At 32.3% G+C, this 12,805-nt stretch overlaps 2 protein-coding genes across 2 annotated transcripts; one reads left to right on the forward strand and one right to left on the reverse strand.

Annotated features, from left to right (window-relative positions):
• Positions 1 to 688: 688 nt before the first annotated feature.
• Positions 689 to 2,872, reverse strand: HELRODRAFT_115835 (hypothetical protein; the record flags this gene model as incomplete). Its single annotated transcript, XM_009031163.1, has 6 exons — positions 2,655 to 2,872; positions 2,343 to 2,576; positions 2,165 to 2,241; positions 1,709 to 1,825; positions 1,324 to 1,434; positions 689 to 985 (listed from the first exon to the last, which is right to left on the reverse strand). The coding sequence occupies exons 1-6, from the start codon at positions 2,809 to 2,811 to the stop codon at positions 689 to 691; spliced, it is 993 nt and encodes a 330-aa protein (XP_009029411.1). The 5' UTR covers positions 2,812 to 2,872.
• Positions 2,873 to 5,296: 2,424 nt separating this feature from the next.
• On the forward strand, positions 5,297 to 11,644 carry HELRODRAFT_115837 (hypothetical protein; the record flags this gene model as incomplete). The annotated part of the gene is made up of 10 exons (XM_009031164.1): positions 5,297 to 5,437; positions 5,567 to 5,801; positions 5,940 to 6,028; positions 6,338 to 6,581; positions 7,156 to 7,488; positions 8,663 to 8,911; positions 9,111 to 9,389; positions 10,104 to 10,336; positions 10,640 to 10,850; positions 11,086 to 11,644. The coding sequence occupies 9 exons, from the start codon at positions 5,297 to 5,299 to the stop codon at positions 10,760 to 10,762; spliced, it is 1,926 nt and encodes a 641-aa protein (XP_009029412.1). The 3' UTR covers positions 10,763 to 10,850; positions 11,086 to 11,644.
• Between the last annotated feature and the right edge of the window lie 1,161 nt (positions 11,645 to 12,805).

Here is a 12,805-nt window from a genome sequence, read left to right on the forward strand (position 1 = left end):
AAAATAATGTATGAAAGCGTATATATACACATATCACACACACACACACACACACACACACACACACACACACACACACACACACACACACACACACACACACACACACACACATATATATATATATATATATATATATATATATATATATATATATATATATATATATATATATGCTGAAAGACAGATAAAGTGAACGACCATTTAAAAAGAGTTTTTTGTCTAATGCGAAATGATTGGTTGATGGTAATTTTTGATTTATGTTTTGATCTAAGTTATGTTTGGTTGATTCAGATGAATGGAGAAGAAATGAATGAATGATTGAATAAATGATTGATTGATTGATTAATTGAATGAATGAATGATAGCCAACCGAACATATGATTCATTGATAGCAATTTTTGATATACTTTTTGATTGTAAGGTTTGGTTTGCTTAATGGATAAAATGAATGAATGAATAAGAAAATGAACAAATAAATGATTAATTGATTGATTAATTGATTGATTGATTGATTAACCAACCAACTTATCAACCAACAAACCAGCTAATCAACTAACGAGCCAACCCTCAACCAATCAATCCGCCAATTTTTTATAAGTACCAGTACCACACGATGAATTAACTTCGCAAGAGGCCGTCTGCTTGTTACCAAAGATATTTTTAGGAAGGTCAATTTTGTAGAGCTTCATTTCTTCGAATATCGAATCGTTCGCCAGGAGCGTGTGTTTCCACAGCTGTTTGTAGCGGATTGATTGATTGAATGAATAAATGAATGAATGAATGAACGAATGAATGAATAAATCACTGAGTGTAAAAAAAATAGATGAATAATCGCATGAATGAAGAAATAAATGAAGGAATGAAAGAATATCACTTGAGCAATCTCGTCACCAGGTGGAAGGTCGCCGTCCAATTCTTTGGGTAGATACCTCTTATCGAAGACCTTGTGAAGGCTATCGAGGGATGAACCGTGGAAGTTTAACTGGAGTGAACAATTATCATTAGTATTCATCCGTTCACCCGTTCGTTCATTTCTTCATTCATTCATTCGTTCGCTCCTTCGTTCATTCATTCATTTATTCGTATATTATTATTTTTAGTATAAGAAGTAAAGAAAATTGAAAACATTACGAACTTAATCTGTAACAATTTTTTAAATTCATTAATTGAATAAACGAATGGATAACTAAATAAATTGAAAAAAGAATGAATGAATGAATGAATGAATGAATGAATGAATGAATGAATGAATGAATGAATGAATATCACACACAACACGCACACGCACACGCACACACACACACACACACACAAACGTACTCTCTGAACAATCTTCTCCTTCAAGAATGGCTTAACAAGGGAGAACAAGTAGCCAAATACTGTTGGCTCGTTGATGAAGTGAAAGCCTTTGAAACGCATTGGAAAGGCATCCTAGACATGAAACAAATTGAAATATTATTTGCATCTTAAATAGATACAGGTAATTAATTTATTATTAATATTATAATTTATTACTTATCATTATTTATTACTTATTATTTTATTAACTATATTTATTTCTCTTAAACATTAATATTTCAGTCTTTGTTGAAATTGCTGAAATGGGGAGAAAGCATTTGAAACACATGTACATTTTATAATGATAATAAATTATATAAAATATAACAATTATAGTCATAATAATAATTATTATAAAAAATTATACTTGAATTATGCTGCTCATAATTTTGATATAATTTCTGTCGAAATTTTTGACATGATCCATTGTCATGTCTGACATGTTGGCTATGCATATGACACCATTGACTTGAGTATCTTCCTCCTGTCATAATTTATAATTATATTATAATTTATTCATTCATTCATTCATTCATTCATTCCTTCCTTCACTCACTCACTCACTCATTCATTCCTTCATTCATGCATGCATCAGTTAATCAGTTATTTTTGTATTAATCAATAAATTTTCTTACTCATGATTGTATAATTTAGCCATGCATATATTATGAATTTAATGCAATGAGTGGCTAAATTATTAATAGATTTGTTGTAAGTATTTGCAAATTATTAGCAGATTTGTATATTAATTAGCTTATTTGCATATGTTAATCTGCCCTATTATTAATAAATTTGCATATTAATTAATTAGTAATATTGATACCTTGATAACCATCTCTAGAGATAGCATGTTAACTTTTAAAATCTCCATCATTGGCATGCTAGCTGGGTTCCATTTGCCTTTATAGAAAAAATTTATAAAAAAAAATTAAAATTCACTGATTGGTCGTTTGGTTGGTTGAATAATTGATTAGTAGAAAGATCCAAAAAATAAAAATAACCTGGTCTAATATACATAATCCTTCTTCCCTGTGAATCCTTATTAGGGAACATGCAAGTAATTCCACAATCTAGTAGTTCTTTGCACATGCTGGGGACTAAATCTTTCAGGTACTGTGAGCTGTTTGCTCGAGCTGTGTAGTAACTAATTAGGAGGTTGTAGGCTCTCTCATAGTCAAACTTTCGAGCTCTCAGAAATTTTATCAAATGGCCACCATCTAGTGGACATTTTAAGGCTGGACAGATAAATAGGTGGGTGTCTTTGTTCAGTTTGAGAATTTTTTTTGAAAAAATGAAAAATAAAAAAGTAAAACCTTTATTAGCAACCACCATATCCCTGAGAGCCTGGATATCTCTATCTCTCCACTGAGCTTTCTCATTTAACTCCTTCTCTGCCTTTTCAATTAGTGTCGGACTCAACGTACAGTTGTACTGCTGAATCTCTGGTGTTCGACTGCTTGCTGAAGACATTTTTCTCAAACTCTAATTTCAAATTGAATTTGGTTGAGTAAAAAATAAAAATCCAAATGTTTCATTCAAGATCAAGTGTTTGAAATTCAAAACAAACAGGTAAGTGAGGTTAAGAAGCAATTATTTATTCATTTGTTTGTTTGACCTAGATCCCATAACCAAGAAATGAATAAATAAAAGTTAAGTTTTTCTTATTCAAAACAAAGTTTAGTTAGTGACAGGTGAACGAAGGTGATGTTCGTGACGATTCGAACTCAGCGACTGTAAAAACCGATTAAATCAAAAGCACATAATTAGAATAAAAGTATTTATCAAAAGTATTTAAAGGTTTCAGTAAAAGAAAAATTATTTATTATTGATCCTACATTTTAACTGTATTGAGATTAAAAAGTGTACTAAACAATAAAATATGTTAATGATCTTCATCATCAAATCGTAATGCATTAACGGTAACAAGAAAGTTAAAAAATCGCCGAAAATCCATTTATGTGCGCATTTCAAAAATACTTCTATATTCTAATAGAAAATTTTATCCTTTAAAATAGCATGTAAAATAAAACTGTCCCCCGTTTCGTACGAACTTCCAAATATTGAATTGAACGCGTCACTCATAAATTTTTTAATTTGCGTCCAAGGTAACGAAAAAGTTGGAAAATCGCCAAAAATCCATTTATGCGTGCATTTCAAAAAGATTAAAATATTCTAATAGACAATTTCATCCTCTAAAATGTCAGATAAACAAAACTCTCCCGTTTCGTGCACACTTCCAAATATTCGATTGAACGCGTTTGTGTTTCAATTTCATGTGATTCTTAATTGCGCCATGTTGTAGGTGCATCGTGAGTCTTCTCGATAACTTGGTCGTCGTCATACCAATATATTCGGAATTATAAAGTCCACACTCACCAATATTACATTTGAACAAATATATTACATAGCTATGATCCATTATCGATTCTGGTTTACTAATGCAGCTGTTTTTCATCACAAAAGATCTTTGGTTGGAGTAGTATATTCGTTGTTTAATACTATCGGTTTCGTTTGTTGCTTGCACGTTGGTTTTTATGATTCTTTTCATGATGGACGTTGTTTAGTGATTCTATCTTATTCTGTTCTCCTGCTTCTTATATTAGAAAGGTGCGTACAGGCTCGGTTTACAAAGGCAGAGATCGTGCTCTCTAGATAAGTTTGACAACATTCACTATTGCCATTGCCAAATGAGGCATAAACTTTAATTTGTTGCTATGGTTTTAAATACATTTTGCACATTTTGTATTAGTACGTCTAAGAATGGAAGTTTATTGTCAGTTGATTTTTCCATTGTAAACTTTAATTTTGACGAATTTAGTCGTTGTAGCAGTCTTGCTATTTGATCATCATCTTCATATGTAGGTAACAAAAATATCGCCAATATATCGGCAGTATCTATTAGGTTGAAGCTCTGGCTCTTTTTTAAATAACATTTTTTCGATATATCCAACATAAAAGTTTGCGAAGAGTACTCCCAATGGAGAGCCCGTTGCTACACACCGTCCATTTGCCGGTGTTACCCGGGCCAACGAAAGGCGCTTCGACTGTACAAGACACATTCTTCGTAGCACAACTAATCCATCTTTTGGAATAGGTAGTGGTGAATGACTGGAATTGTATATTCTATCTATTATTATGCTGATTGTGTCCTCTACAGGGACGTTTGTAAAGAGTGACTCCACATCCAAAGGTCCTTTTTTGGTGTTGTTGTGGAAATTCGATTTGCAATTAAAAATATATCAGCGGAATTTCCTTTTGAACATTTTTGTCCATTTAAAAAGTGATGTAAAAAATTAAAATATGCACAATTGTCATTAGTTTTATTCAAATCATTTTAGTAATTTAAAAAAAACATAAAATTATGCATTTGAAAAATTAATTAATAATTTGTTGTTTTAAATCATTTAAATCAGTTTTTACATTTTTCAAATATTTTTGTGGTTTTTGGTATTACGGCGCATCTTGCTCGCATTTTCGTGAAAATAATATTTGTTTAAATTGGAACAATCTCTCGAATTTAAATTTATAATTTAATTTTATTTCAGTTATTCATAAAATTTAATTTGGTTTTTCATTTTGGCTTTGTTTAATGAAGTTGCTTTCAAAACTGTCTCGAACATTTTTTCTTGGTTTTTAAATGTTTGTTTACTAACTTAATCCAACCAACCAACCAAACCAAAATAAAGATACAAAAACAAATTAAAATTAATTAAATTAAAATAAATAAAACAAATCGGCAGGACAGGATTTTTATCTCCTAATTTGTTGTATCCAATTTCTGTTCAAGTTCTATATCCTAATTTGTTGTATCTAACTTCTATATTTAGTCACACAACATGTCAACAACAAGAGGAGCATTTTATCAATATGATAATTATGGTTAGTTAGATTTTCCCCATCTGGGTGACAATTTTTCTGCATTTTAATTTTTAAAAATTAAAATTTATCAAAATAAATGTTTTATTTTATTTTTCAAAACCCTAAATTTTCAGATTATGAAGTTTTATATTTATTAATTTTTCAAGGGGCATTTGATTGGGATGAATATTTAAAGGAAAGTGGTGAAAAAGCTGCTCCTCATTCGTGCTTTAAACAGGTATTCATTCCTATTCACTACAACACATCATACAGTAATTCTGTCCTTAAATATCAATGTTTAAAAAATTCTCAAATAGAGTTCAAATAAATTTCCTAATAAGTATAAATTAAAAAATTCGACTTTTAGAGCATCATTCCACCTGTAAATGAGTTTAAAGTTGGCATGAAGCTCGAGGCATCTGACCCAAGAAATTTGACATCAATATGCATTGCTTCGGTGGTGAAGATACATGGGCCCCGACTCGGCTTGAGATTGGACGGTAGTGATGATAGAAACGATTTCTGGAGATTAGTGGACTCTGGGGACATTCATCCGATTGGGTACTGCGAGAAGAGGGGTGATCTGTTACAGCCCCCATTAGGTATAGCCATTACTATATTTTTTTAAATCAATAATTATTTCTGTTTAATTACTTTTTTTTATCTCCATTTACTTGTTATAATTTAGTATAATTTTTTATTGCTCTTGAGATGTTGTTATTTTTGTTTGTTCAATTTAGGTTTCAATAAGAACCCTTCGTGTTGGAAGTTGTTCCTACAAAGAGTTCTTAATCAGGCTACTCCAGTACCAGAAAGTTGTTTCAAAAAAGTTAGACGTTTCTTAAAAACATTAGTATAGCATTCATTACTAAGGCTGCATCTTTTTTTTGTCATTTGTGTAGTCTTTGATAGAAAATAAACTTGTATAAAAGAAATTAAAATTATAATTCCTTGTCACAACGTAGAATTATCAAGTTTGGTCTAGGTTATTGCTAAATTTGGTATTGTTTATAAAAATGTTTAATTTTGTTAACTTGTAGAATTATTATATTTTGCTGAGGTTGTTTATATAATTAATACATTTTCTAGTCTTTTTTCAGAATTATTAAGTTTCATCTTAAACTGTTTAATTACACAGGAACCGCCCACTCCTAAATCAAATGAGTTTAAAGTTGGGATGAAATTGGAAGCAGTGGATAGGAAAAACCCGCACCTGATGTGTCCGGCAACTGTCGGAGCGGTAAATGGGGACATGATCCACGTGGTGTTTGATGGCTGGAAGGGTGCATTTGATTATTGGTGCCCGTATGATTCGAGAGATATCTTCCCTGTTGGATGGTGCAGGAAAACCAATCATCCTCTGCAGCCTCCAGGAACAAAAGGTTAAAGTTTAAGAGTGTATGTATGTGTGTGTTTGTGTGCGTGTGTGTGTTTGTGTACGTGTGTGTATGTGTGTGTTCGGGTACGTGTGTGTGTGTGTGTTCGTGTACGTGTGTGTATGTGTGTGTGTATGGGGTTTTTGTTTTGATACTGCGTTATGTATAGTCATTTTAATGTGGATGTTTCTTTTCTGTTACTCTTCCCATTGGGATTGTCTAGTCATATTTTTTAGAATCTTCAAAATGTTGCTCCCGTAGATAAAGAAAAAAAGCCAAAAAGTAGACACTCGAAAGAAAACAACAACAATAATAATAACAACAACGACACCAGCCTGCCACCAGCATCGGCGGTGATGTCCTCGTCGTCCTTGTCGTCAAAATCTGGTGAGTTTGCTAAAAGGGCTTAGTTTGGTTGGGATGATTTTGATGATGATGATAATGATGATGGTGATTATTATTATTATTATAATAACTTATGTGGCTTATCAAATATTGATTTAATAAGTCAGTTGGTTACATGTTGAGCACAAGCTGAAAATAATTTTCACATTTTATTATTTTTGAATATTATTTTCAGCCGTTGCATCATCATCATCATCATCAGCGGCCACAACATCAACAACAACAACAACAATGAAATCATGTGATCACAACAGCAACAACAACAATAGCAGCAGCAGCAACAACAACAACAACATAGAAACAGCAACTACTACAGCCCATGCAAATATCATGGTGAAGAAGGAAGTTGAAGATAATTACACCAACCCAGCAGCACCAACGACAATCATAATATCATCAACTGCCACATCATCAAAGATGGCGATGACGTCAACCACCACAAAGCAGACAATGTCTTCTGCTGAAGATAGGATGCCTGTCTTAACTAGAGTTGTTGAGCCAGATACCAGTAGTCTATTGAGCAGTGAGTTTGTGGTCTGATGAATTGATTGTTTGATTGCTTGGTTGTTTGTTTGGCTAATTGATTGATTGATTTATGACTGAAAAATTATTATTATTATTAAACGTTAATATTTATTTATTTATTTATTTTTCTTCTACATTCAAACAGATGAAAAGACTGATGCTGCTAACAAAGATTCAATAGGTGATTTTTTTTAAATTCATTCAATTTATATTTTCATCCTGTCGTCATAGTACATTTATTACTATTCCGATGGATGTAATTTGTATATATATTCTCATGTGTTCGTGTGTGTGTTTGTTTGTGTGTGTGTGTGTGTATGTTTGTGTGTATGTGTATTTGAATGTATGTGTATAACGCCACTTGTGCAAGTCAATAATAGTCAATAATTAACATATTAAATGTTTTTTGGAACTGCCAATATATATTATCTCCCAGAGTTATAATTAGGGATTGTTAATTATGCCAGTGATGATGATGATGGCGGTGATGATGATGATTGTTTTCTATTTGGGTATTCAACTGCAATTATTTTCTTATTAAACACAGATTGGCTAATATAATTTATGTGTGTGTGTGTGAGAGAGAGAGGGAGAGAGAGAGAGGGAGAGAAAGAGTGTGATTATGTGTGTGTGTGTGTGTGTGTGTGTGTGTGTGTGTGTGTGTGTGTGTGTGTGTGTGTGTGTGTGTGTGTGTGTGTCTGTGCACGCCTGTCTTTTGCTCATTATATGTAATTGTAAAGTTGTATGCTGATTGTAAAATTTTTCAATATACCAGTACAATAAATCATTTGACAAATTTCTCATTTGAATAATTTTGTCATGAAATTGTTTGATGATTTTTTCTCATTGTTTTATTTGTTTATTTCTTCCTTCATTCATTCACTCATTCATTCATTTATTCATTCATTCATCCATCTACCGCTTGATACTTTCACTTTCCCTTTCTTCTCTGATTGATTAATTCACTGATTCATTCATTCTCTCATCTAACTATCTTTCATCGACCTGTGTATCAATCAATCAATCATTCAAACAATCATCCAAACAATCATTCAATCAATCATCAATCAATCAATCAATTCACTAACCTGACAACAGTAACGACAAAAATTATAAAAATGATGATGAAAAACAGCAAACAAAACCTTAAAAATCAGTCACAGTGTACGTCAACCCTGGATGCTACTGCGGGCCCACCCTGATCCCGGCTCTGATTAAAAGTGAAATGCCATCTCAATTTGGGCCCATCCCTATTCGAAGGGGTCTCCAGCAGATCCTACAATGTCTGATGGCCTGCTCGAGAGACCAACAAGTTATTTTTAATCTCCTGGAAAGTGGAAATGGGCGGGTTGTTATTCAAGGTCGGTCGTTTGACGATTGTGATTGGTTGATTGGGTGGCTGGCATGTGATTGGTTGATTGTGTAGCTGGCATGTGATTGGTTGATTGAGTAGCTAACTTGAGTAGGTGATTGGTTGGTTGGGCTGGCTAGTTGATTTGTTGACTGATTATTCACGTAAGGCCTGGCTTTTTTTCTATAATAATAAAAATAATTATTATTAATATAATTATTATTAATATAATTATTATTTCCCCAACCTGCTAGCTAACATAAATGGAGAGGTGAGGCAGAAGCAGTTGAAGGTGATTCGCAAGAGTGCAACCTGCCACATGTTTCTCAACTACCTGCTGACTCGGCTGGGCTGCTGTTCTGGCTTGCTCACTCCCACACGACAACCCTCTGGAGACTGTAAATTATGTAATAATGGTAATAATAATAATATGAATAATAATAATAATAATGTGAATAATAATATGAATGATAATAATTATTACATGGCCAATTCAAACAATACGAATATTAACGCGAACTGTATGAACGGTAGTGCTGTTAATAATGTGGTGGAAGGTAAAAGTGCATCACCGATGATGATAATGATGACGAATCATAATAATAATAATTATAACAACAACAATAATAAAAATAATAACATGGTGATTGATTCTCATGACCATCATATATCGACGAATGGCGTTAGTAACTACAAAGCATTGGGTGCCGGTGGTAGTTGTGGTAGTATGCAGTCATCGTCGTCGTCAACTGTTCTACCAACATCAGCAGTAGCAGCTGGGTTATCTACAACACAGTTCAGCAACAACATCAATAATAATAATATAAAGACAACGTCATCAACAACTACGTCGTCATCGGCGTCATCATTCGTATTTCCACAACAGCAGCAGCAACAGCAAAGGACGGGAGTGAAGAAAGAAGCCCCAATTAGCTTATCCACCCCGTCTGCCGGATTCACTAATCGAGTGTCAGGCATGAAAAGAAACTTTTCTCCTGATTACAGTGCCATGGACCACGCCAGCGACACCGTCTCCAGCACAAAAATCATAAAGCACCATAACGGCAACAACTTCGAAGTCGAAGGTGGTGATGATCCGTCTAATTCATATTATTTCCTGCTAATTAGAGAAAATATAATTAATTTGTTAATTAATTAATTAATTAATTTGTTAATTAATTAATTAATTAATTGTGTAAAACGCAAATTTTTACAAATAGTAATCTCAAAACCAACCAACCAAACAGACAGTCCTACCACAGCAGAACTTCTCAGACCCACGCCATCCGCTTCTTCATCATCATCATTATCATCATCAGTTACACAATCGTCATCATCAACATCAGTAGCTACATCATCATCATCATCATCATCATTGTTTCCATATGAGCCGAGCACCTGGTCGATCGATGATGTTATCAGGCACATCAGCAAATCTGACACTGCCCTCCTTCCATTCACTGATCTCTTCAAGAAACACGTTAGTCCTCTACTCTTGGTTTCATTTCAACTCTTTCTCTTCCATCTCCCTCTCTTTCTCTTTCTATAATTTCTCTTTCTAAATTCAAGAAGTAAATAAATACACACACACACACAAACATACACATACATACCTACCTACATACATACATACAAACATACACAAACATACATACATATAAACAAACATACATATAAACAAACATACATATGTATACACACATACATGCATACATTCTTGCAAACAAACATACATACAAACAAACAAACATACATGGATACATTTCTAACCTCACCTACCTAGGAGATAGACGGCAAGGCCCTGCTACTACTGACCAGTGACATGATGATGAAGTACATGGGCCTCAAGCTCGGCCCAGCCCTCAAGTTATGCCACATCATCGATAAGCTGAAAGCGTTCAAATAAATTTAACGATTGATCGTAATTTGTAATTATATTAACTATGAGATAAATATTTATAAATGTAATTTTATTGCTATGTATGAATGGATCCGGATCCATTGGCTGGTTGAATGTTTAAAAGGTTAAAGCCATTATCTGATTCGTTGGTCGATTGAATGACTGACTGATTGATTGGTTGATAGCATGATTGATTGATTGATTGATTTGATTGATTCCTCGTTACGACAACTGTTAGATCGATTGATTGTGATAATACCTTACTGACTTTTTAACTGTTTTGATCGAGTGAATTGATGGCTGACTGATTAAAATTGATTGACTGACTAATTGACTGACTAATTGATTATTTAATTGATTGATTGACTAATTGATTGATTGGTTATTTAATTGGTTGCTTGGTTATTCAATTGATTGATTGATTGGTTGATTACTGATAAAATGTTTGTTCTTTGGACACATCCGTCGGTTCTGTAATTAATTCTAGTAACAATGTAATGTATAGAAGCGGACACATACTTGTCATTCATTCATTTGCTTTTCTTTATTAATTGCAAAGTTCCATATTGATTTAAAGGGCATAGATATGATATATAGATGTGTGTGTATGTCTATATGTGTGCGTGTGTGTGTGTGTGAGAGAGAAAGAGAGGAGAAAGGTACTTTTGAAAAGTTATAATGTTTCAAGAGAAAATCGAGCAAGTATTGAAGTTGTTGTTTTAATTCTCTTACTTCATCTTCATTCAATTTTTTTTACCAATTATAAAGTTATTTATATATGGAGCTAGATTCAAGAGTAAATTCATCTTACGTTCGCTTCTCTTTCTTTTTTTGTTTTCAATTCACTTTATTTCATTTTTCTTTGTTCCATTCATCGTTCAGAAGTCAGTTTAAATGTGTGTATGTATGTGTATGCACATGTGTAAGTAAGTATATATATGTATGTATGTATTATTTATTTATTATTATTTAAGTTATTATTATTATTATTATTATTATTATGTAAGATACCATAAAATATGTATATAATGTTATTAACACTATGAATATTGCATCTATATAATAATAATATCTGTGTGTGTGTGTGTGTTGGTGTAATAATAATAACGATAATGATGAGAGTAATGATAATGATGATGATAACGACGATGATGATTTAGTCAGGGTATCAACATCTACAGCATATCTACTATCCAATCATCTACCCATCTATGGTTTCACAAAAAAAAAAATTTTTAGGATAGTGTGATTGAGTGAATTGATGAATTAATGAATGGACGAGTGGATATGATGAATGGCTATGATGAATGAATGAATGAGTGAGTAAATATGATGAATTATCGATTGATTGAATGAATGAGTGAATGGATCGATAAGTGAATGAATCCATTTCTTAACAATTCCACTTAACTCTTAATCATTGATTTTAAATGTTTATAGTAGAGAAAATTTTCTTTTCAAACTGATCAATTAATCAGTTAAATCACCTTGTAGATAAAAACGCCCACAGAAGCAAAAGTAAGCCGACATTAAAAAAAATTCATTTCTATCAATTAGTAAAATTAATTAATTAATTAATTAACATTGATTTTAAATTATTTATATATAACTAAACAATTGTTTTATAATTTAAAAGAAATCATTATATTTAAATAGTTCGTAGTTTAGAAATCACTGCAAATGATGATAACACGCATATTGTGCCAAGTTTTTAAGACTACAGGAGAGAAGGATACACATATACACGGACGTAAACTTTAAAATGAATGAATATAGCAGCGAATTCAAGAGGCACTTAATTAATTAATTATCAATTAATTGGTTGATTGATTGATCTGTGGCATATCAGTTAATTGGTTGATTGATTGATCTGTGTCATATCCCTTTATTTTAAGTTATTTAACTAGGTAATATCTTAATTAAATTGTGCATTCTTTACATTAATTAATTAATTGATTGTTGAAAAATTAATGAATGCCGACAGATAAATGAGTAGACTGATGAATGACTTATTAAGGAGTTAATTCACTAAAAAATACGACTGTTCAT

This window comes from Helobdella robusta (genome assembly GCF_000326865.2).
Source record: "Helobdella robusta unplaced genomic scaffold HELROscaffold_70, whole genome shotgun sequence".
In the NCBI taxonomy this organism is placed as follows: domain Eukaryota; kingdom Metazoa; phylum Annelida; class Clitellata; order Rhynchobdellida; family Glossiphoniidae; genus Helobdella; species Helobdella robusta.